The 26,007-nt window shown below is 41.9% G+C and overlaps 1 protein-coding gene across 2 annotated transcripts in view; it reads right to left on the bottom strand.

Moving 5' to 3' along the window:
- FLNB (filamin B) overlaps positions 1-26,007 on the bottom strand; it is a 91,634-nt gene that overhangs the window by 6,708 nt on the left and 58,919 nt on the right. Inside the window, exons 21-41 of one of the 2 annotated variants that reach the window (XM_054976979.1) lie at positions 25,180-25,777; positions 24,342-24,515; positions 23,891-24,053; positions 23,032-23,192; positions 22,240-22,407; positions 18,225-18,348; positions 17,572-17,728; positions 15,909-16,098; positions 14,337-14,584; positions 13,408-13,485; positions 12,645-12,744; positions 11,609-11,749; positions 9,189-9,317; positions 8,071-8,244; positions 6,927-7,085; positions 6,421-6,624; positions 5,814-5,966; positions 5,229-5,351; positions 3,687-3,953; positions 3,286-3,423; positions 3,068-3,183 (exon numbers count right to left, since the gene is read on the bottom strand). In XM_054976979.1, coding sequence (XP_054832954.1) covers positions 3,068-3,183; positions 3,286-3,423; positions 3,687-3,953; positions 5,229-5,351; positions 5,814-5,966; positions 6,421-6,624; positions 6,927-7,085; positions 8,071-8,244; positions 9,189-9,317; positions 11,609-11,749; positions 12,645-12,744; positions 13,408-13,485; positions 14,337-14,584; positions 15,909-16,098; positions 17,572-17,728; positions 18,225-18,348; positions 22,240-22,407; positions 23,032-23,192; positions 23,891-24,053; positions 24,342-24,515; positions 25,180-25,777 — 3,765 coding nt within the window. The remainder of the gene's footprint in view (positions 1-3,067; positions 3,184-3,285; positions 3,424-3,686; positions 3,954-5,228; positions 5,352-5,813; positions 5,967-6,420; positions 6,625-6,926; positions 7,086-8,070; positions 8,245-9,188; positions 9,318-11,608; positions 11,750-12,644; positions 12,745-13,407; positions 13,486-14,336; positions 14,585-15,908; positions 16,099-17,571; positions 17,729-18,224; positions 18,349-22,239; positions 22,408-23,031; positions 23,193-23,890; positions 24,054-24,341; positions 24,516-25,179; positions 25,778-26,007) is intronic. The other variant, XM_054976980.1, reaches the window with a different exon arrangement.

The raw sequence follows: 26,007 nt of genomic DNA, 5'->3' as shown, positions 1-26,007 counted from the left end.
GACCCCTAGTTGCATGGGTGCAGGGGGGGACAGACCTGCAAGGACTTGTAGAGGTAACTTCACTTTTCTCTGCATTTACTTTCCCACACTATTTCCTCTTTCCTTCCTCCTGGCAGCCTCCATATCCTCACCTTTCCCCACATCCTTCTCCCCATGAAGCAACTTATTTGTTCTCCATCTACAGTGATTAATTTACTTCATTTATATATGGTCTCTCTCTACAACAAGGACCCAAAGCATCTTACATCATTATCCTTGCCTTCATATTATCCTCACAATAACCCTGAGAGGTAGGTTAGCTGAGAGTGTATGACAGGATCAAAATCTCCCAGTGAGCTTCCACAACAGAGTGGTGACTTGAACCTGGGTCTCCCATATCCTATTCTGAAACTAACCACTACACTGGCTTTTGTTGCTGTTGAACAGTAGCAATCAACCAAGCCTGGGTGAGTCATGCAAGTCATGTGATATTAAATCATCTGGAGGTTGCTGCTGGAACAAGCCCCAATGAGTCTTCCCTCAAAGGCCAAAAAGTCCCTGCCCCTCCCTCTGCCTTTTTCTGAGAAAAACCAAGCCTGCAATACTAGCTAAACTGTTATGGCTTCCTAGCAACAGCCACTGAGGGCATCTAGATAAAGCTACAGTTATTCCTTTTATCATTTTAGGTTTTCTAAAAAACTTCAATTTTTTTTTTTAGATATTTTTTTGCAAACCTGGGTCATTTTTCAGGTGTGTAGGAAGATCTGTCTTGACCATTCATAGCTCCAGTGTCCAGATTTAAGTATCCAAGATCAGGGCCACTTGGCAATTATTAAGACATACAAGGCAATCCTCATTTAAGTGGTAAGAGCACTTCTGTTCTAACTAATATTGCCACAACTACTAAAAATCAAAAGGTTTCTGTATTACCCCAATCTTTACATTTCTCTGCTAAGCCTGCTTTAAGTCAAGTGAATTTCAGATCTCTAATGGCAAGATTGAAGTCACTGCAAAAAAAAGTCAAACAACATTCCTAAAGACTTTCAAGTACAAGGCTTTTGTTTTGGGGCATCGCTTACCTGAAGTGCCATTTTTACAGCTTTACCCTTAAGAGAAAAATAAACTGAAAATAAAGAAAAAAGCTTGGCAACTAGACCACAAGAACAGAAGGTCCGAATGCCAAAAGACCAGTTTCTGCAGAAGAATTATCACCCCCACCCCTAGTCAGTTTTATTTTCCTCTTTAGGGTTTAAGACCACGGACAAAAATTCTGTCAGGAGTCTTTAAATGAAACACAAGAAAATCATCAGTACCACAGCTGATTAACATCCTTGTAATTCCTTTGTTTACTAGAGACATTTGGCAGGAAAGATTATTTGAAAACCTGAGTACCAGCACACAGTTTGCTACAGAAAGTAGTACGTCTAACCAATGTTGAAGTGAAGGACAGGAATGAACTCCCCAAATATGGCAAAAGTCTACATATACTAGCTGGCTGAGGCTCAGTGAAAACTGAAGTGACCTGGTAGAAATTAGGTTTGATACAATTGCAGGTCAGCCTTGGTTAGTAATTGGATGGGAGACCAACAATGACCAGGATTGCAGAGACAGGCAATGGCAAACCACTCCTGTTAGAGCAAAAACAGACAAGATTGCCTGATGTGTGGAGGACACGTGTCAGTTTCCCGCAAGATTCCACGGGAACTGTAGTGAGAAAGAACTTCTGCCAGGGAGAAGAGAGAGGGAATCCCTCTTCTCCCTGGCAGAAGTTTTTCTCTAGGCATCTCGTCTAGTCTGCTCGGCTCCCTCTGGCCCCCGCCAGAGCACTCCCTTTGCTCCCCTAAATGCACTCAGCAGCCAGAGGGAGTCAAGCGCTCTGGAGGGGGTGAGAGGGACACAGAGCCGATCACCGCTGCCAGCTCCCTCTGACCGCCACTGGCACAATCAGTGCCCTCTTGTTGTCACCCGCACGCTCAGTTCACTCTGGCTGTGGAGTGCTTTTAGGGAAACAAGGGATGCTGGTGGTGGCGAGAGGAAGCCAAGAAAACAAAGATGAGATGCCTAGAGAAAGAACCTCATTCAGGGAGAAGAGGGATTCTCTTCCTCTTCTCCCTAGCAGAGGTTCTTTCTCAGCACACTTCCCGTGGAACCTTGTGGGAAACTGAGAGCCAAGCTACAAGTGACGCCTGACACTGGCTGGACACTTGTCAGCTTCCCTCAAGTTTTGATGGGAAATGTAGGCGTCCTGGTTTTATGGCTTGGCTCTCCATTACAGCTGCAAGACCAGGATGCCTACATTTCCCATCAAAACTTGAGGGAAGCTGACAAGTGTCCAACCAGTGTCAGGCGTCACTTGTAGCTTGGCTCTGACACGTGTCCTCCACGCGTCAGGCATCTCTTCTGTTTTGGCTCTCAATCTCTTGCCATGAAAACCTCACCAGGGGCTGCCATAAGCTGCCATATGATTTCATTTTCAAAGAGTGTTACTTGCATCAAGCAACAGGCAAACCACAAAACAGCAAATAGCTAAATACAAACAGACATCTACAAAAATAAGGAATACCCTCTTCCTTTGGCTGCTGCTTAGGAATGATTTGGACTACAAACTTGCAGTTGGGGCATCTATCTATGATAGTGAGATAGATATTGCTCTGTCTTCTCCCAGGAGCTCCGTTGCTTCACCTATGTGCATCTTAGTACACTCCTAAAGAAAATGCCTTCATATTTGCCTATGCAGCAGTGATTAGGCTACATGCACTCCTGCAAACCAACTTATAGTACAGCCACTTTTTGTCACTGATTGTTATCTTACACTGAAGTACCTAAAGAGGAAGACAAAATAATAGCTCTAAATATGCTCGGATTTGTGTAACTACAGCTTTGTGCTTCCGTGCAGGAGAGTGGAAAGCAACATCTTAGCTAAAAATGTACTAGCCACCTTCTTCCCTATCACATGCTTCTCTGGAAAGTCCATACTCCCTTGGAGAGGACCTTCTCCCAAAAAGGAGCAGGTAAATGTTACAAAGGCCAAAGAACAAGGATGAAGTCAGCTTGTGGTAAATTACAAAGATGTTTCCTTATGTCTCACCTGAAGGCTCATAACAGTGAGCCTACGAGCATCATCTGAAGGAGCTATCACAGGAACCAGGTAAGGACTTTCTGGAATATGCTCATCGTTGAATTTGATAGATACTTCGTAGTTACCTGAAAGACAAAAACATTTCTAAGAAAACTAGAAGTGCAGAGGTTCCATTTTCAGGTTTGATTTTATTGTTTCTACTTGTTGCATTCATATAAGCTGCATACCCGGCTCTTGAGCAGTGTATGATACACCACATGATCCATCCTTATGGTCCTCAAAAGCAATTTCTGCCTTACTTGGCCCTTCAACTGCAATTGAAAGCCCGCCAGCACCAGCTTCTCTTGTCCATATACTGAATTCAGCTGTTGGTCAACACAAAAACAGCAATTTAGTTTCCTGTTAGTAACAGGCATGAGAGCCTTTAATCCCATTCTTGTGGCACTGGGATTGCGTACACATGCACACACAGGGTAGCATTCCTGAACTGCATTTCTGTTGGTCCAGCAGTTTGCTTTAAGAGCCCGCTTATTCCTGCAGCTCCTATTGCCACTCTTTTCACTACAACAGTATACAGACACACACACTCAGACATGTCTCTAGAAAAGGAATTTGGTGGAGGACTTACCAGGGATGCCTGCTTCAGCCCGTTCCAGTCCAGGACCACCAGCTCTGACCTTATTGGCTCCTCCTTCACCAAGTGGTCCAACAGTGAACTGAAATGGACTTCCTGGCACATGTTGTCCTCTATATCTCACATCCACAGTATGGACCCCCATTTCTTGTGGTACAAAGCGGACACAATAGGTATCTTTATCATGCTCTACTATCTCAGCATCAGTAGATCTTCCTGATGGGCTAGTTACACGAGCTGACATGTCACCAATATCTATTTCTAAAAGATAAAGTGTCCAAGGTTAGTGGAGAGCAAGGAAAATATTTAATTTTTAGCATTTTACATGTGTGACATGTACAGTGCATTACAGTAGTCAAGTCTCAGTGTTACCATGACATGGATATAGGTGGCCGGCCAGATCAGCCAAGTTGAGATAGGAGGCCATCTTCCAGGCCAGATTTAGTTTGAGGAAAGCTTTTTGCAGCTGCCTTAACTTGCTTTTCTAGCAGTAACGCTGGATCTAGTATAACCTCTAAGCTCTTAATTGAGTCTGCAAGGGTCAAACAAACTCCACTGAAAGTGTGGCATACAATGGCCTTCAAGGTCTCTGCCTGACCAACCAGTATCACTTCTGACTTGTCTCTGTACAGTTTCAATTCGTTCACTTTCAGCTTTTTGACCACAGCTGTCAAGCAGTGAACCAAGATCTCTACTGCATCTTGTGGAACTTTAATTTCTCTAACTATACTGTGTAATTTAGTGGAATATTGGTCCAGTGATTGAAGTACTGTACTTTACTACAGTGGAATTAGATGTCAAGTCCATGTCAAGGAACTCACCAGGTAATTAAACTGTGGAATTCACTGCAAGAGGATCCAAGTAACAGCCACAAACATGGGTAGCTTTAAAAAAGAGTTAGACAGATTCATAGAGGATAGGTCAATCAGTGGCTTCTAGCCATGGTAACTGAAGGGAGCCTCCATATCTAGAGGCAGCAAAACTTTGAATACCAGTGCTGGAGGATGCAGCAAGAGAGGGCCTCAGCCACTGTGCCCTGTTGGCCCTCTAGAGTATCTGGTTCACCACTGTATGAGACAAGATGCTGGTCTAGAGGGAACACCGATCTGATCCTGTAGGCTCTTATGTTCTTAACCTTAGACAATTTTTTTTTGCTCCATTACTGAGATGGATTCTTGAAGCTAGGAGGAAGGTTACCAAGGGACCTTTAAGTAATGTACACTGGAAGCACCAGTGCAATCAAAGATATCTTCCATAGTTTCTTGAATTCAAGCGACTCCATTTTTATGCATGACTCTACAGAATGCTAAGGTAATTTTGATTTGTGCTTCTTAGAATCATAGGGTTCTCCAGGGTCATCTAGTCCAACCCCCTACACAATGCAGGAAATTCACGACTACCTCCCCCCAATGCCCCCAGTGACCCCTGCTCCATCTAGTTACTACATGAGTTTATGCAGACACTCAGGATGTGTGAGAGCACCACTGTTCGACAAAGCTCCCAGTCCTTGTTCGCATTACGTTAAACTACTCATACCTGGAATTTTTAAGTTAAGATCACACAAGCTGCCAACAGTTGCCACAGAGGGAGCTCGTTGGGTACGTGTGATGCTTTCCTTCACCCTTCCTTCACCACTTATTTTCACAGTAAATGGGCTACCTGTAATTAGTAGAGACAAGATCATTTTGGCTTTATCACAGTAACAAACACACAAAATACTGAGTTAATGTTAAGTATTTCACTGCTGAACGCACAGCACTATTCTCATAACAGCTTACCCCATTAAGGACTGAGCCACCATATTTTCAACAAAACATGTTAATCAACAACATTAAACACTAGTTGCTAAGAAAGCTAGTTTCCTACATGATACCAATAATTTAATAACTAATATAGTAGGTTCTATGCTTCAGGGAGACTCATCCCTTCAAATAAGTATTGGTTACCTTGGACCTAAAGCAAACAGCTTTCACTATACAGATGTTCCTTCTGTCAAAATGTTCATCCCACCCTCAACAATCTTCAGAACATCAAGAACCTGTCTAGACACCTAGCCAGGTTCCAAGGGCAAGCAGAAATGTAGCTCTTGTGCTTCCTCTTATGCAGCGCTTTTCCTTTTACCTGGAATATGTTCATCAGCAAACTTGGTAGAGACTATGTAGACACCAGGCACTGTCGGAAAGTATGACACTCTGCAGGTCCCATCATCTAGATCTTCTGTCTGGATATCTACTTTACTAGGACCTTCAACTGCCAGCGATATCCCACCATAGCCTATAAAAAGAGGAGCCAGAATGCATAAGGGTTCCGTAGCAGGTGAGATTTAAATATGTAAAACTGGGTTGTGGTAGGGTTTCAAGCATTACATGTGAACAAGTTATTTTAACATCTAATTACCAGATGCTCTAATCATCATATACAGCTGTAAGTTTTACGCTACAGGAGGTACAAAATCTGCTCTACATTATAATACATATCAAAAAGGTACCTTGTGTTCTACAACCTCTTGCCTCACAAACTGAGAGGCGTAAGAGACAAATCAGAATTCTAACATTTAATTCTGTTGATGGAAATGGACAACACACACAATTTCTAGGATGTTGTATGGCCTAGACAAATTTAACTAGATTGTCAAAGACTGGGTTATACCTAGAGGGTTATTCTGTGTGAGACTATTCAAAGCCTGTCCTAGAGATAAATTTCCACAGAACAGAGATCTAGCACTGACCTGCATCTCTTGTATCTACGATGAAATCACACATTTCAAATGTACGTCCTTCTACCAAACCACGTCCTGAAACTCTTGCTCGGCTTGCATCACCAATCTCAGACTGAACCACCATAATGGACACAGGACTGTTGGGAACATGACTTCCATTCTTTATAATACTGACCCAGTGTTCTCCCACCTCCCGTGGGATGAATGAAATTCCTATAAGGAAGAAATTGTGCAGACACAGCAGGTGGTGAGGCAGAGAGATTGATACATTTTTGTACTAAAAAAGCCTTTGTTAAACTATATTCTCCCCCACAAGAAGCGTCACCATCAAGTCATAATACAGACCAGAAATAGATGAAAAATCCCACTCTACTCACAAATTAAGTTCAGTTGCTTCCAACTGTAGCCCTGTTCCATAAGTCTACTAGTTTGTGTCAACCTAGAGATCCCAACCTAGAGTGCCAATTTTCAAAAGCCACTGAAAATATATTGACCATCCTAAAAAAGTGACTTACCTATGTGATTATTGGGTAGCCTTTTCAGAAGACAAGGTTCATCACGGCCAGATGGAGCTTTAATACTGGCTGTCAAGAGGCTAAGATCAGTTTCATTAATGTCCAACAAGAAGTCAGCAGCAGAGCCAAGTTTAACTTGGGAACGCCTTCTACTATCATCTTGATAGAAAGACAAATGATTTGTATTAGAACAACAGCCTTCCAACAGCTATTTGTTCACTGCAAGATGATCAACATTTTTCTGAAAACGTAAGCAGCTGTTCAATTTATGGAGACAAAACACTGAAAAATCACAGATTCAGGCAACCCATCTGGAGTATTGTGTTTAGTTCTGGAGGCCTTGTCTCAAAAAGGATGTGGACAAACTGGAATGGGTGCAGAAGAAAACAACCAGGATGATCAGGGGCCTGGAGACCAAGCTCTATAAGCCGGGACTTGGGAATGTCCAGTTTGGAGCAGAGGAGATTGAGGGGAGAAATGATTGCTCTCTTTAGAAGGCTGTTGCTTTTAGGGAAGGAAAGGGAGCCGATCCTGTTGGCAACAGAGGAAGGACTCGAAACAGTGGGTTTAAACTACAGGAGGGAAGGTACCAGCTGGACATCAGGAAAACTTCTTCACATTAAGCACAATTCAGCAGTGGAATCAGCTGCCTAGGGATGTAGCGGGCTCCCCTTCACTGGCAGTCTTCAAGAAGAGGTTGGATGAGTATTTCTCAAGGATGCTTTAAGCTGTTTCTGCATTGGGCAGATGATTGGACTAGATGTTCTGTAAGGCCCCTTCCAACTCTATGAACATGCATGTCCCCTTGTAAACTGCCATGACATTCTACTCTCATGGTTCCCACACAGGAATCTGCACTTTAAGAAACCAGAAAGCTAAATAGGCAGGCCTTATATTAACTTGGTAAAAACAAAGACCTTTTCTTTCTGGCAGGATTTGTATTAAATCAAAGCTACACAGTCAGATCTTGAAGTCAGACAGAACATATGCCTTGAAATTTACTTCTCCATGAAGTCACTATAAACCCTCAATTTGAATATGAAATATTTTCTGTGTGAAACTGTTATGATATGCCAGATTTCAAAATTCAAGTTCTTAATCTTCCTTTTAACAACAAAAAGTCAATGTTACATGTTCCACTTGCCTGTGATTTTGGCAGTAAAAGGGCTTCCTGGGATGTGTTTATCATTGTACTTGACCAATATGCTGTAGTTTCCTGGAAGTGTCGGCAGGTAGGTGACTGTACAGGTGCCATCCTTGTTATCAATACAACTAATCTCAGCTTTTGAAGGCCCTTCAATTGCCAAGTCCAAGCCACCTGTCAAAATGGAAGCACGCTATTGAACGTTTTTCAACTTACATTTTCAGAGGTTGTCAGAGATGTTTGGGGAGGGGCCATGGCTCAGAGGTGGAGCATCTCTTTGCTTTGCAGAAGGTTCCAGGTTCAGTCCCTGGCAACCAGTTAAAAGGCTCAGGCAGCAGGTGATAAGAAAGACCTCTGCCTGAGACCTGGAAAGCCATTGCCACACTGACCTGGATGACCCTATGGTCTGATTCAGTATAAGGTCGTTTCATGTGTGTTTGTGTGTTCCATACCCAATTTAGTGTTTAGATTAAGAACTATTTGTTGCTCCAGATGTGTGGGACAGTTCTGTAAAGAGCAGTAAGGCTTGCCTTCCACACGTAGGAAATATTAATGATTTGCATACATAGAATATGATGTCCTAAAATGCTCTTCAGAGAATAAGCAAGTCACTTAAAGAAAATCAGTCTGATAAGCTTTGTATCAAAATGAAAATATATTTCACCTAGGATGCTGAGCAGCAGCAAGAGCTTTTTATGTATTTGGATGAGGGAACCCCACATACAATACATGCTTGGCCATGAAACTTACTCTGTGGTTTTGGGAAAGCCTTCCAACTTCATGGGCCATTGTGGCGTTGGATGGAACAGCTGCAATACAGGATGTAATGCCAAGAAGTGCTACAGAAATACAGCTCAGGCATATGAGTTAGGCATGCCTCATTTTGCCTAGTATTGTGCTGCAAATAAAGCACAACTAAAATCAAGGATCGTTTTTAACATGTTTGTGCGCCACTGAAGTTGCAGCAAAAGATTTATAATCAGTTCTAGCCACCTCACTACAGTCTAAGATATTTGGCCTGTAATTTGAAGCATGTTTACTTGAAAAGTAACTTTCACCTGAAGTCGTGACATTCACGTCAACCTAAATGGATTGAGCATTAGTGACTAGACACTTACCCTCACCAGCATCTTCTGTGACTATGGTGAAAGTCGCAGGCTTGTTGCTTACACCATAGACAAGACCAGGTCCATAAGCAGTCACATTTCCACTGTTGGGATAGTTCACATAGAACTGTAGGGGGCTTTCTGTGAAGGTACCAGAGAGAATAAGAAAAAGCGCTTTAAGGTGGGGTATTTTAATGTTTTAGCTGATTTGTATAAAAACTCTTGAAATATGAAGAGAATATGAGTATGTTTTCATTGTATTCAAAGGTTTATTTGTAACTTAGATATTTGGTATTAACTTAGATATTTGGTATTCAACTTGAATTCCTTGTCCCTTTAGCATGCAGTAAGTCCAAGAGATTTTTATAAGCCACTGCATGCATGCATGCAAACGTGCACACGCACGCACACACACGGTGTAAGATTTTTGGTATGCTTTGCTGCATACTGTTCAGTTTGCTCAACTAATTCTATTTTCTTCATTTATATGCCACATCTTTCCCCAATGGGAATCCAGAGCAGCTCGCATTCTGCTCACCTCCATTTTACCCTCACAAAAAGCTTGTGGGGTAGGTTGAGCTGAGAACATGTGACTGGCCCAAGGTCACTCAGCAAGCTTCCATAGCAGAGTGGGGATTCAAACCTGGGTCTCCCAGATCTGAGTCTAACACTCTGACCACTATACACACATTGCCTCTCATTTCAGTGTTTTCCTAGGTGAAGTTTAATGCACCTCATGTCAGTCATCTATTCCCTCCTATGCAGCAAAACTTCTACTGCTGCTGCTGAATGCGCATACTTAGTGAGCATGCCTTAAGGTTCTTAATAGTCAATTCTCTCATAGCTGAAGGCTTGTCCTATAGTCTAGTACTGTACATCTACATATTTGGGAAGCCATCACTCCAGCTTTGTTGCTTCCTACAAGAAGGAAGCTTTAAATCCAACAGTCATGCCAATATAAAGGGTCCTGCAGCTCATGAATCTCTCAAATAGTATCTCTAAACTGGACCAGTGGTCAACAATGTAGCAAATAAAGTTCAATGTATGGTGATGCCCACTGAAACAAAAAAATCTTAACAGTGTGTTTTTGCAATGGAAGACAGCTTTGACTTTTTCCCCATAGGAAACAATGGAATGACTGGGGGCATCTTGTTCAAGGGCCCAGTGAACTGGCCCCTGAGGTCCAATCTTACTGAAACTTGGGGGGGGGGTCTTTAAAGGACAAGAGTATATCTTCTGCAATTTGGTGAAGTTTGCTTGAAAAATGGCTTTAAATAGGGGTTAGAAAGATTCAGGGAACATGGGTCCATCATTGGCTACTACAATGGTGAATGAAGGGAATTTCCTATACAGAGGCAGATAACCTTTGAATACCAGTGCTGGGAGGCAGCATTAGAGAAGATCTTTGGCCTCTATCCCTGTCCATTGGCCCTGTTTGTTGTGGTTGAGGCATAAGCGGTACTTTTATTTCAGGCTCTGCCCCAGGCTTCAAAACTCACATCACTAAATGAGTCCTGGTCCAAAGCGGAAAGCCAACAAAGAGCCCCATCCAGATGACTTTCGTTTCAGGAACCAACCATTCTTCCAACAATGCTAATATAAGGAGTCTAGATAATGGAACTTACTTCAACCCATATCGGATCACTACCTGTGTACAGGATTAAGGGACACCATGGCGGGGAAAGCAGAAGCCCTCTCCTTAGCACAGTCCTACTTTACCCATAAAAAGATGTACCCTAACATTAGCTCATGAAGCACTAGCATGCAGAAGTGCATGAAGAAGCCTCAGTTATACCTGTATCCATAAACCATGAGACTGTATGCAAAATTTGTCCTAGTTAGTATTTCTCCCAGACCACAAATCTTTAAAAATTTAACCAACTTCTAAAGAGCAACCCCCAAACTATCCAGTAAGGCTAAGTTAAAAGGAAGCGGTGGGGAGTAAAAAGATTTTATTTATTCTTACATGTTCCCATGAAGTGGGGATGCAAGCAAGCAAAATGATATGATGCAAATAGTCAAAGGTGATCATCCTGTTACGAAGTTGTGCTTCATCATTTACACTTTGATACTTTTTCACAGATTACAACTTGGGGACGAAGACCTAATATATTATACATGCCACATAACTTTTTTTATTCAGCTTGCAAATAGTATCTAACTTAATTACAGGTTTCATTTTGATCATACTGGAAAGGCCACAGAACTGGCCAAGTCCATTTTAAATCTGGCACAGGCTGTAAAACTCAGTACAAATTCTTACCATCTTCATTCCTGTTTTACAAGGTTTATTAAGCCACATAAGGCAAACCAGCACAAATCACTGGATTGACATAGCCATTATCAAAGGCTGTGATATGTGCACAGATTTAAAAAGGACAGCTGAATCATTCCTGCAATGCAAGTGTTTATTAGAACCAGTTCACACTCACCTGGAATATGGTTACCTATGTATTTGATATGCATTTCATGCAACCCAACCTCAACAGGAGCATATCTGACTGTTACTGTGCCATCCTTGTTATCCACAATTTCTGGGGTAGCAGTCTTCCCTGAAGGCATGTGAACTTCCCCTGAAATAATAGGAAAATTACATTGAAATGCTTAGCACTACTTCTCAAAAGCAAGGTCATCCCTTTCAGCATTTCCATAATGGATCTTGTATGGTAATGTCATAGTCCTTCTCTCAAACACTGCTCAGCAGATGTGTATGCAAACAGGGCAAGAGGATAGCCCAGCATGTCACTCAAGGTATTTGCATAATGTTCTGCCTCCTCTAAGCCCTGGGTTTTACAAAAACATGTATTCTTTATGTAGAGACCATAACTTGCAGTTTTTACATAGGCCACGTGTTTCAAGATAAAGACACAAGCAAGATCAGGGTATTTCAGGGATGAATCCAGAGAACTCCTGAATCTTTCCACCTTGCTCTTCCTCCTGCAGCCCCTGAAAAACTGCTTGCAAGGGTCATGAGATGCTTAAGATACAGTACAGGGGGCACAGCTCAAAGGCAAGATTAATAGAAATCATCCATCCATCCGCATACAGCCCCATGGACATGCAGAAATTCTTTGGCTTATTCAAGAGCTGCTCCGAAACCACACTGTTATTCCAGCCATGCAGTCATAGAAATCACCTTTTGATTGTGCCTAACTGATCCAACCTTCCCGCAGCCAATTACGGTGGATTTAGAGTGCTCTTGAAGGTACTTGTCAGAACAGATGTTCTGGACTTAGTTCTATGACGAAGGCATACTTTATTCTGCTCTGGGACAAATGACCAATAGCATCTACACCAAGAGTACTCCTCCCTAATTTTACTTGGGCCACACAGTAGTGGAGGCTTATCGGAGAATAGTCAATAATAAATCAACTTATTTCTTTTATATGATTAAAATAAAATTCCTCTATGGAAAGCATGGTGGGGAAAATAAAAGTTCTATAGAACTGTAGGCTGAAAGTTATTTACCTGTTATTTCTCCTTTTCTTACTGCAAAAGGAATGACCATATCAAAGGGCTTAAACCCTACACCGTTCATGTCACCAGGAACATATGGTTCTTCTGTGACCTAAAACAGAAAAGTTAGAATGCATGAAGTGACACAAGTAGGAAGTAATCTGTGCTTGACTAATTTGAACAGTTCGGGAGCTGCATCCAAAAGACAGACATAGTTCAACCACAGAGGCCAACAACATGGAAATTCACTCTCATAGGACACACATTCATGCTTTAAAATGAACCATACTGTTCAAAGAGAATGTTTTTAAAGATGCAAATGGAACATATAATGAAGATGCAGCACACTTTGTATGAACACAGAATAGCGCCAACTGAAAGAAAGATTAAAATTGGTCATGACCTGGAAGAAAGTTGTATTTGAAGTGGCACAGAAAACAGAACATACAGCCAGAAAGGTTGTATTCAACAATAATTTTACAACAATAATCCCATTGGAGTCCAGAAAATGATGTTTACCAATTCATGAGATTAGATATGTCATTTTTAAAAATGGAAATAGCACCACATTTCCCTTTAAATGATTGCAATGTTAGAAGTTATTTGAGAAGTTGTTAGCACAGCAATGAAAGGAGATTTTGAATCAAATCTGAATCCCACAAGTAGCATTTTGATCAATGATAAGATATGACCAAAAGAAAGCAAGCGTAAGCAATCCCAAGAGGCAGATTGTTCCTTGAATGGAACATGAAAGGAAGTGTAAAAAATTGTGTACCCAGGGATGGAATCCAGGGGGACAGGCTGCATTTAGTGGCTCCTGAGATAATACTGCAACGTCATCTGCATCTGTCGCCTGGTTAGTGGCAAAAGGTATAGTTTAAGAAAGTCCCACTTCATATATTTTATGAAGAATATATCACAAGTCAGATTAAGTAATTTGACAACAGTGGGGTGTACTTTGCCCTTGTGCAATGTAGTGGCAGCAACCATGCTAACAGTGGCATGCCAATTTCAAACAATCCACTGCCCCAGGGAAAGAAACAATCAGCCCTACAATCCATTGCAATCTTTTCAAATGCACAACATGGCCCACCCCCTCCTCCCTATAGTTTCCTTCTACAAACTTGTCAGACCTTCTGGGCGGGGCAAGCATCAGCATATATTAAAGGTAGCAGGATTGCCAGGTAGTACCTCTGAGTAACCAGATTTAAATCTTGGGTCAATTTCAAAATCCTAATTTAAAGGGAACACCCAACTAAACTTTCCATCAGTCCACATTTATGTTGGTTTACAGGTCCAACATCCCTTCTAGTTTCAGCGCTACCTGTATTGAAGCATAGTAATCTGGAAGGGTCAGGATTACGTTCAGGGTCATACAGTTAGACAACTTTCCTAATTAAAATTAGATACAGACTGATGCTGGTGTCTATCCAACTAAAAGACCTACAAATGTTCAATAGGTCATCTTGCATATCATTTATAAGAGCATGATGCTGTAATAGGAGTTAGCAACTGCTGGTCCAGGGCCAGTTTGGCTCACAGAAGGGTGCTGCTGAATGTCAGCAGAGACAAGAGAAGCAACTGCTGTGGCAGCAGCGATGAACTCAACAGTGGGATGGGGGATCTTTGCATCTCACATCTCAAGGTATCCCTGCAGCCAAAAAACCTAGTTACTAACAAGAATTAAAAGTCCATTTTTCTTACCATGACAGTGAAGGGGCTGTTTGGAATGTCCACACCGCCAAAGCGAACATAAATGACATAGGTTCCTGGTTTAGCAGCTGTGTAGTAAATGTCATATGTCCCATCTTCATTTTCAATTACCTCTGCTTCAGCTTCTGTACCATCTGGTGTCAGAACAGTACATGTCACTTTACCCTTCCCTGCAGACTTGGCATCTACTACAAAGCCAACTTCTTCTCCAGTTTTCACAGTGGCTGCAATGCCAGGACCTGGAAGGGAATCAGCATCACAAGGATTAGAGCAGCTTTCCATAGCCTCAGCCAAGAAAAAGGGATGCTGTTTCCTTTTGGAAGACTGCATCACTAAACACCACAGCCAAGGCATGACCCCACCTCTGAAAGAGGGATGACATTGCCCTGAAATGTTTGTAAACAAGCAAGCCCACACAGCAACCTCATTTTAAACTACGGCTCAAGTGTTTGCTGCAAGCGAAAGTGGAAAAGTTAAGAGAGGGGTACTGAACAGCAGCAGTCATCTTTCATTTCTTGAGAATTGGGTATTTCTACTGTCAAATAATTTTGCTACAGCCTTTACAGATTACCTCAGGATGTAAATCTAGTGGCACCGGAAGCATTTTAAGGCAGAAGTCAAGTGGATTAGCTAGTTATTCTACAGGAGGACAATTATTATAAATGAGGTTTATTCTGGCTCAATATTCTGGTAATCAGAACCACTAGTACAGTAGAAGTTCTTGTGTACTTCTCAAGTAACCAACCTTCCTTTTCTCATAACCCACAGGGTTTATCATCTTTACGGCCATTACAGATCTTATCTATAGGCAGAGGGTATTGTCTATTATCCGTAGCAGCCGCCATGGGAGTTCACAAGGGAAGATGGATACACCCTATAGTGACTTTCTCTTTTTGAATTTTTATGCCATCTTAAGTTCTTAAAGCTAACAGAGGATCACAGAGCAAGTGACAGGTAATGGGCAACGCAGGTAATGCAGACACCACACTTTAGTAAAAAAAACAGTTTAGGAAAATTTTTACTTCTTCCTGGTCAAGACATGAGGTCATGCTTTCCCATAAACTCCACAAGTTCCTGAAGCAGAGCTTCATGTCAGGCAGTGACTACAGCAGAAGTCATCTCTGACTTCAGACTGGCAGGATGCCTTGCAGCAAGACTGGTCTACTTGAACTACATGCTTACATAAGACTGACGTATAGCCACAGGCCCCAAACAGCAACCAGGGTGGCAAAGAATAGATTCATGTTTGTTCTCAGCAGCTTTTGCTTATTTCAAGCAGTATAACCTCTTGAGGGAAGGAGGGATTTTGCCTTAGTTAAGCAATCAAGCTTCTGTTCTGCCCAAATCATCCCACTTTCTTACTATTGTACCACTCTGCCAACATGCACACCTAGATTCATTTCACAAGACACTGCTTGGATCACCCTTAATTGCATTGCATTCAGCATGCATAAGCTGAAGATAAAACACACTTAAATGCAGTCCACTATAAGTACTATTCCAATACTGAGGTAGCTACAGAAGTGCCAGGAAAGTCAAGAGTAAGGGGAAGCAGGACCATACCTGTTGCCAGGCATTTGCTAGCATCTCCTGCTGGCATAACACGGATTCGATACGGAGAGAGGGGGATATCATCCCCACCATATTTAATACCAACTGCATAGCGACCAGTCTTGTCTGGGATGTAGGTTACAATGTAAGTCCCATCGCTGTTGTTGTGAATGTCAACCTTCTTTGGTTTGCCTTCTTGGTCCTAGGTGTCAGAATTGAAGCCACAATTAAATAAGTAGGCTAAAAGATCTGAGTCCCACAAGAGTTTTCAGATAAATTATGGTTATTAAGCTTGAGACAATATTTATGAATATGTTCCTTTCTGAAGAAGATTTTGGAGCTGAGAAAGAGGAGGCTTATTTTAAAGTTTACATTGGAGTGTCAGATCACGGAGATGTGGGCTGTTACTACTAGAGATGGACACGAACAAGAATACGAACCAAAAAACCCACAAACCGGCACGGTTCGTGGTTCGCGAACCAGCAGTTCATGGAAGCTCGTTTCCACAAACTGGTCTACTGGTTCATTTTAAACAGTAATGCCCCTTTCCCTGCCACTGCAAAGTGGCAGGGAAAGAGGCATTTAAACCCACAAATCAGCTGCTTGTCGGGGAGAAATCCTGATAAGCAGCTGATCATTTAAACAGCAGGGCTTGGCTGCCCGGCCAGGAGTTCCCAGCCAGCTAGCCAAGCCCCACCCGCACTTTAAATGGCCATTTCCCTGCCTCCCAGCAGTGGGGAAATGGCCATTTAAACTGCGGGTGGGGCTTGGCTGGCCAGCTGGGAACTCCAGGCTGCCCAGCCAAACCTCACTCACTCTTTAAATGGCCATTTCCCCATTTTAAAGAGCGGGTGAGGCTTGGCTGGCCTGCCAGGAGTTCCCAGCCAGCCAGCCAAGCCCCACTGTTTAAATGGCCATTTCCCCACCATTCGGAGCAGCGGGGAACTGGCCATTTAAACTGTGTGTGGGGCTTGGCTGGCCAGCTGGGAACTCTCGGCCAGCCAGCCAAGCCCCACACACAGTTTAAATTGCCATTTCCCCGCCGCTCCGAGTGGCCATTTAAACAGCTCCACTATTTAAATAATCAGCTGCTTGTTGGGGATCTCCCTGACAAGCAGCTGTTCTGGCGGTTTAAATGCCCTTTTCTTTGCCGCTGCTAAGTGGCCAGAAAGGGGCATTTAAACCCCACGAAGCTCAAACCACGAACCGGTTCGTGAACTTGTCCCAGTTTGTGGTTCCTGGTTCATGAAAACGCCACGAACCACACAGTTTAGTTTTTTCGCAGTTCGTGCTCATGTCTAGTTACTACCTATAAAACACTCAAAAGAAAAAAATCTCCATGTACTCCACATCCACATCATCCTTTATCAGGATACACAAGTTTTGCATGAAAGTAATGCAAAATGAGCGCCATACAATAGTCTTGTTGTGTTTGGGCAAAAAAAAAAATGTAACAAATACTTTGGAACAAAGTTTTAGAGGACTGCCCTATGAAAAAGTTTGCCTGTTCTGTGTCAAGTTTATTTAACCTTTAATGATTTCCTACAATAATTCACAAAGCCGTATCTTAGCTTCCCTATTATAACCTACATAGTTTGATACAAGACTACTTGGAGCTGTCTTGTCTGAAAATGTCCACATTAGAGTAAAAGCTAGAAGAGGTAATATAGCTTACACTTATGTTTACTGAGAGAAGTCCTTGGCCTGCATCTTTAGCATCAACCGCAAACTCAGCAGGCACACTGGCTGGAATTCCATAGGAGCTAAGGCCTGGACCATTAGCAGTCACTTTACTGGCATCATACGTCGGAAGCACCTTGACTTTAAAAGGGCTATTAAAGAGGAGAGCAATGAATTTCCCACCTAGCAATTCACATTTTACATAGAGATGTCATACTGCAAGACAATGATGAATGTTCACGATTACACAAAAAGCACATGATGTTGTTTATCCCAAGATGGTCATTGACACGGCATTAACTAGTAAACGCATAAGTTAATTATTAGTGTTTAGGGATCAGGATGGTGACAGTAAAAGGCCTGTGGGCCCATTCTATATTGCAGAAGCAAACACTGGGCAGTGTCTTTACTCGAATGATTCTGTAAGCACACAGCATTTTGTAACCTTTTTCATTTTAAACTTTTTTAAAAAAAATTAACTTACATCTTTCCCACCAATACTAGGAAGAAAAAAGCAATGGCAACTGACCAAATCCTGTTGCAAAGAGGCAATCAAACAGAGACAGAGGATCCCATTGGCCATCTCTCCAAAGCTTAACTGCTTTGTTCTCCAACCCCACCCCCAAAAACCCAGATAGAAATTCTTACCTTCGAGCAATCTCTTCATTTGCATATTTTACAGATACGGTATATGGGCCCTCTTGCAGAGGTGTGTATGCCACTGTGTGAGTGCCATCACCATTGTCAACTATATTAACTGGTTCTGCCAAGCCTAAATAGGGGGAAAGACTACTTTTAAAATAACTTATTCAGCTACATTTCCACTGAAACAGGGTTGAAGCAACATTGTATAAGTGCACACACACTCACTTTAAAGCCTTGCAAGCAATCTGTGCAAACATCTGCCTTACGGTCTGTTCAGGTAACCCAATTTATCCAAATCATTCCTAGTCTGTGACCTCACCAATTAGGAGGTGAAATCTCAAGCAGTTCCTTGGTTGGCTCAACTCCAATAACTGTAAGCTAAGAGCCCCTATCAGAGAGGATGGAGCAATTTATTGTTTCAAAATCTGACAGCTGTTTAGGTCACTTATCGGACATACTGAAATAAAAGATTCCAGAATCAGGACAGAAAGCTGTTTTACTATTAGATTAGGCTCTGCATCTAATTCAGTACTGTGACTTGTTAGTATAAATTAGTTAGTGGTTTTAGTTATGCCTAATACATTTTTCTGAATAGTACATTTAAGAACGTTAAAGCTTTATATGCACTGCTAAATTTTACATGATCTGCTAGATCAAGATTTGTAACAATAAGGCCTACTTCTGAAAGTCAAAATATATGGCTTTATACCTACAGTCATTCCAGAGCATTAGTTACAAACCTAAAACGTAACTTGTGATTAGACATACTTAGGGTCACAATTTATGTCAGGAGACACAAACAAATGCTTATTAATCAAGCCAAGCATGTGAGCTGGATAGAGGAGTAACCACCACCCAACAGCAGAGAAGCCAATGAGAGCTAAGCCCCAACCGCCAGTAGGAACAACATCCGTTAAGAAATAACCTTGGAATGTTGACAGTTGGAAGATGTCATCTGAAGGAATGGGTTAGCTTAACAGGGTTTTCACAGTTTTAATAAAGGCCCCTTACACTGCGTGGCTATGACCCAGGTTCAAATCCCCATTCTGCCTTGAAGCTCACTGGGTGAACTTGACCTGATCAGTTTCTCTCCACCAAATCTATCTCATAGGTTTGTCTTGAGGATAAAACAGAGAAGGGAAGAATGATGCAAGCTACTCTGAACTCCAGAGGAAAACCAGAATTAAAATGTACTAAATAAGAGAATCAGTGTTGTGCAGTAGTTAGTGTGTCAAACTAGGATCTGGAAGACCCAAGTTTGAATCCCCACTCCGCCACGAAGATTGCTTGGTGACTGTGGACAAGACAAATAGCAAAAGTTTAGTAGCACCTATAGGACTAACAAAATTTGTGGTAGGGTATGAGCTAGGGTATGGCAAGTCACATACTTTCAGCCTAACCTCCCTCACAGGGCTGCTGTGAGATAAAATGGGGAAGGGGAGAATGTTGTAAATCACTTTGGGTCCCTATTGGGAAGAAAAGTAAATAAAATAAAAAACAAGTTGCAACAGAATGCTGCATTTGTGCAAAGAAGTTATCAAAGCCTGTCTGGAAAGAGCGTTTCCTTGGCAATCACAATATGATATTGGAAATCTGATCTGTTACCTGATAACAAATATTGAATCATTCAGATACTCTCAAAGAAGAAGTATTTTGTCTGTGAGCTATCACTCAGACTTGGGTGAGGGTCATATCTAAGTCAAATATCCCACAATATTATTTCTAATGATAACCCCAGTTCAATGGGAAAGTAACAAATCACAGGGCAATATCTCTAAGACTCTCCCTCAGGAAACATCACAGCATGTTTTTAGCAGAGAGGCACTTGATTGAAAAATTAGTAATGCAGCAGCCATGCAGGAAAGCTTAACTGACAGATGCAATTTATAGCCATAAAGTTTATCGAGGATTTCTTATAAGCCAGGTAATTAGTGAAAGTTCAAACCTGTTTCGTTAGATTCACCCTGTGGGTCACCTTTAAAGAACTCTGAAATTGCTTTCAGCGGACTGCGCCATGACTGGGAATCCGTCTCATCAGCTAGAATCAAAAGACTGTTAACTTAATTATCTGAAAGAGAACTTGTAAGTTGCCCCTTATGAGAGATGTTGAGCTTGGCATAGTTACAGCAAAGCTAAAATGGCTATACATGCAACAGCCATGTTAGTCTCAAGTGTCACATCCAGCTTTGTGTTGCACTTTGGGTTGCCAACCTCTCAGTGTGGCCGAGAATTGCAGCTTACCCCCAGACTAGAGAGTCAGTTCCCTTGGTGAAAATGGCTACTGTGGTGGGTGGACTCTTCCCTAAACCCTGCCCTCTCCAGGCTGTACTCCCAGATCTCCAGGAACTTCCCAACCCAGAGTTGGCAACCCTCGTTGCAATAAATGATCAGTTCCAGGATTCAAATAATGCTGCTTCCCTCAGCCCCACTCTTGAGGAACTAGCTCCTTGCCTCAGCAAGGAAAAACTTCTGGACACAAGCGCTTAACCAGATCTTTTGAAGAAAACTGAAAACTCAAACAGATGAATTTGCTCCCAGATACTCTAATTTAAACATTGTGAACACTTGCCAAATATTTGGTACGGACGTCAAATATTTGATTTCTGCTTTTGACACCATTCTTCGATAGGTGGCATGAAATAGTTGGGTGACAGACTAAATACTATGGCATGCCAACTATCCTTGCAGTACGTGAAAGCCAACATGTTAAATATGAAATATTGCAGTGTTTGACCACTAACAGCATGCCAAAATCAAAAAGGATGCATCAAACATTCAAGCTGAGCAACTTTCATTTCAATGTATGTTTGGAAAAAGGAGAATCTTGGGGTACACCTTAAAGACCAACAGATGTATGGTAGCATAAGCTTCCTTGGACTGGGGTCCACATAAAACTAGTCTTCAAATGGCAGCAAATTAAGGACACTTGATGCATTTGGTGGTGTGGACCCCAGTCCACAAACACACATGCTGTAAGTTAAATACAGCTGTCCTTTGAAAGCAAAATTCAGACATTCAGCCTGACACTACTCCACTTCAAATATTTGCAGAATTTATTTAGCTCCATACAGCATTGTTGATGTTTTCTGTCCAGTCTAATGACATGCCAGCTCTTAAAGAATGAACTAGATATTCTACTAACCATTTGAACAAGGCTGAATGACTGCAGTTGATTGTCATGAATAGTGTACGAATGCAGTTTGCAGCCACAGTTTGGCTGGATAGTCCAAATCATTGAACACTGCCCAGAATAACAAAGGTGCCTCTTCCCACTCTCAGCCTCTCCCTCACTCCTCCAGACTGCTGTTCCAGCCTACTTGTTTCCCTTAGCCTGCAGGCCTACTCCATGACGCTCTCATCCACAATCCACTCCTGTGAAACATCTGGCCAGCTCAACGAAGGATTGTCAAGGCTTTATTACTATCTCAAAATGCCACTGTATTACAATAGATGTTCAGGTTCAACTAGTTGGTACTAAATACCTGTTACCATCTTGCAGAGTGCACAGTACAGCTCATTTACCAAATTAATTTCTTTTAAGCCCTAAACTTTTTGGCCTACATATATTTCTGGAGTAGTATGTCTGTCTGTTTCTCACTACCTGAAAAAAAAACATAATTTAAAATACAAACTTGTTAGTGGGGTTATTACTTCTCATTTTAGCACAAGTTAATCACATGATGTTCCTATGACTGCCTCATCCAGTTCCTCATGATCTGCCAAAGTATCTGCTGCTTTTTAAAAGCAGTTCCCACCCCCAAGGTTCACAGAGGTCACATTTGATAGAAGTATCTTGATTCTCAAAGACTCAACATTATCCCAAAAGACATCATTAGTTCAAGACTGCATATTGTGCTACTTCATTTGGCACTTCTAGTTTAACTCTGCCAGTTAAAGAATTTTTAAGCGAGCAGTACACAGAAGTGATGTTGTTATATGCTTCAAATCTGTGAAAAACTGATGTAAGAGTACATTTATAAATATGCTTCAATAGTAAGTTAGAGAAGGAACACATTACCTCTGGGTCCTGTCACCATAACCTCAAGAGGTGCTATTCCAGCCTTGCTGGTGTCAACAGTAAAGGACTGTGGAATTTTGGCACGAACTGCTGTTCCCAGACCTGGCCCAGCAACTTTCACTTTGTACGGGTCAATGACATCTTTCACAGGAACTCTGAATGGACTGCCTGCAGACAAAAGAAAATGTTAACAGTAGCATGTAAGAAACGAGAGAGGAGAAGTGTTAGTGGTAGCAGCTACTCTCAGCTGCATAGCCTTTGGAATCCCAACTAATTACTATTTGGGCAAGAATTGGGAATAGTAGGCTCCATTCACACCTGATAGTGAAAGTCTCACAAAGTCTTAGACTTTGTGCCTGAACCTGATGAGGGGATCAGACCCCAGACTACCTCTTCTACTGTACTTAACTACACATTTTACCATGCCCTTCCTCCAACAGATTCTGCACACTAAAGCTGGTGCTCCCCTTCCTCCATTTTGTTCTCACCATTCCCTTGCTATTAGTCATCCAGTTTGGTTAGGGTTGCCAGACTGGCCTGGAGAAAGATGCCCTGTCCTTCTAATAGAGGCATAATGGGATGTTATCTATGTTTAGGATGTAAAGAACTTCAACTGTCTATTTCTATGTATTAAGCCTCTATTAAAGGGAGAGAAAATTTTCCTACAGACCGGCTGGCATCTCTAAGTCTGGTTCATAATTGTATAGCGTATTAAACCCAACTATTCCTATTCCTAGTCTACAGTATGGGTCAAACCTTTAACATTCATCCTTAGGAGATCTCGGGTCTTACCAGGGATATGTTCTCCCCCATAGGTTATGTTGACATCATAATCTCCTGGAGCATAAGGAATGTATTCTGCACTACAGCTGCCATCTTTGTTATCTTTACAGCTTATTTTGGATTCTGATGGGCCTTCAACAGTTATCCCAAGGCCGCCAATGCCAGCACCTCTGTGGAAAAAAGGAGGAAAATCACAATGCTTATATTGGCATGCTTTTATAACTGCAACTGATTACACATTTTACCTCTAAATGGCAACATTTGTCAATTAAGCAGTGGGCGGAATTACTTCTTTGACGTTTAAAACATCTAAAATTGGTTTCCAGATCTCATCTGGAAAGTAATTCCCCCCACGCAACAAAGTTAAAATGCTCATTTATTGTAATTCTTGGGTTTTTAACAATTTGCCAAGAGTGGTTTTAATAATGTCTTTTATGGCTTAGTTTTAATCCTTTTCTTGTTTGTACAGTATGGTTTTATCATTTCTTGTATTAAATTTGGATTAAAAAAAAATTAAGCAGTGGGCGAGTGTTGTATAAATCTTTAATTCAGGTGAGTTTCAGTGGTAGCATCTTAAGCTTATTCTGTAGAATGCTGAAGCCATGCAATGACCTTAAGTAGGCATTTTGGTCTGCCGCATGCAAAGAAAATCAAGGAAAGCTTTCAGGAAATGGCACAGACATCATAAGTAGCTGTCTTGTCAGTGACATTTGTGATAATTAAGAGTGCTCTCTTGTCTCATGGCTTATCTATTAAGCAGCTTTACTTTGAAACAAGACGCAACACGTCCAACTCCAAATATGTTCTTCCAATTTAATACTTATCAACAAGTATGGCTTAATCTCACAGTACAACAAATAATGCTTACCGAGTGACAACAGTAAATGGATTTGGTTTATCAGTGAAGGCTTCTTTAAGCCCAGATCCTTCGGCCAGCACACGAGAAGGATGACATCCTTCAGTGACATCAACTTTGAAAGGACTATTTGGAACAGGCACATCATCGTAGGTCACTTCAACAGTGTGAGGACCTGCAAGATGAAGAGGAAGATAATTAATCTGGAGCACTGAAGCTATAATGGCCATGAGGCAGTTTAGACTAGAAGCAGAGCTTCCTGCCCCAAGAGATTTGAGCTGTTAGTCTTCATACATTATCAGTTTAAATCAATGACCTCACCCCATCTGGTAGAGTCTTCAGTATAAGGTTGTCTAGAATTGCACAGGAAGCAAGAATCCAATTTCTACCTGTTAAGTGATACTGCTTAGTGAAATCCACCCTTCCATCCCTTTAAAAAAAATGAGAAATCAGGAACATTTACCTCTTTCATATGGAGTGAACTCTACTGCATATGTCCCATCAGCATTATCTTTGATGAGGCAGTCTGTGGAAGCTCCAGAGGGATTTACAATTTGAGCTCCAATATGATCTCCCCCAGTTTTGGTTAAGGGTCTGGCATCTACAGTGAAATCTGTCGTGGCTTCACGGAAGACATCTATAGAACAAAGATTTTGAACAACTGAACAGAGCCATGCTTGGTGCTCACATGTGTGCCATTTGTTGAAACTAGTTCTGCCACTCCACTACAACAAGGGTACAAGTCTTGTGAAAACAAACATCACCCACAGACCTTCTCTCAGAGGTGCCCAACCAGCCACTATTTGTCAAGGCACACCTCCTCCCCCACCAACATAAGGGTAGTCACTACCAGTTCTCTAAGTGGAAGTAACCTGTAAAATTTAGTGCTCTGAAAAGTGTAAGATGCCTTTGGAGAAAGCACGTACCTAAGCATACATCCTGTATTTTCACATGTGACATACATGCCAGTTTGATGTAGTGGTTAAGAGCACAGGACTCTAATCTGGAGAGCCGGGTTTGATTCCCCACTCCTCCACTTGAAGCCAGTCGGGTGACCTTGAGCTAATCAGGGCTCTCTGGAGCTCTCTCAGCCCCACTCACCTCACAGGGTGTTTTGTTGTGGGGATAATAATGGCATACTTTGTAAACCGCTCTGAGTGGGCATTAAGTTGTCCTGAAGGGCAGTATATAAATCGAATGTTGTTATTATTGTTATCATCATCACCACCACCACCACCACCACCTTATAATTCACAGCACTCCTTGCAGTTTGCTTTTAAACAAATTAAAAGCCTACCTACCTTTTCCTTCAATTCCTGGTCCAAACACTTGAATTTTGCTTGTGTCTACAGCTGGATCAACTTTGACCCGTGCTGGGAAATTTGGCACTGGCTCTCCACCATACTTCATCCGGAGTGTATACATCTCAGCAGAAAGAGGCACATATGTGACTGCATAAGTTCCATCTTTATTATCCTGAACTTCAACATCAGCTTTAGAACCAGAATCAGACACAGCTTCCATATCCAGCTTTCCAGGCCCAGCTTCTGAGCAATCCACATTTAGCAAACCAGCTTCACCTACTTTGCCATGCTGAAGTCCAGGGCCTGTGGCAACTACTTTCGAAGGATCAAATGGAATGTCAACATCTGCTTTAAAAGGGGAGCCAGGAATATGAACTTCTTCAAACAGGATATTCACAAGGTATTCACCAGGCTTAGTGGGCAGGTAAGAGACCGAGCATGTTCCATCCCCATTATCTGAGCATTCAATTTTGGCTTCACATGGCCCTTCCACTGTTAACCCTAAGCCACCTGTTCCAGCTCCTTTGGTATCTATTGTGAACTCGGCCGGTTTTCCTACAAGGCCTCCTTGAAGGCCTGGACCATAGGCTCTCACCTAGAAGAATAATACATTTAAATGTTTCTAGTAACCAGTTTCAGTCACTCCTATGCTTTAAGCAGCTTGAAGGCAGTTTACCCCAAGTTAGCAAAATTTCAAGCTCAATATCCTTTTTTCTATTTAAAGGGTACTGACATGGCATAGTTAGCCTCATTAACCAAGTATCACATCTTTTCAAATTGATTCTCATTAGTCTAATTGATTTTGACAGTAAGAGGGCACAGCTA

The sequence above is a fragment of the Eublepharis macularius genome, chromosome 4, assembly GCF_028583425.1.
Source record: "Eublepharis macularius isolate TG4126 chromosome 4, MPM_Emac_v1.0, whole genome shotgun sequence".
Lineage (NCBI taxonomy): Eukaryota > Metazoa > Chordata > Lepidosauria > Squamata > Eublepharidae > Eublepharis > Eublepharis macularius.
This window is presented reverse-complemented; position numbering and strand designations above follow the sequence as displayed.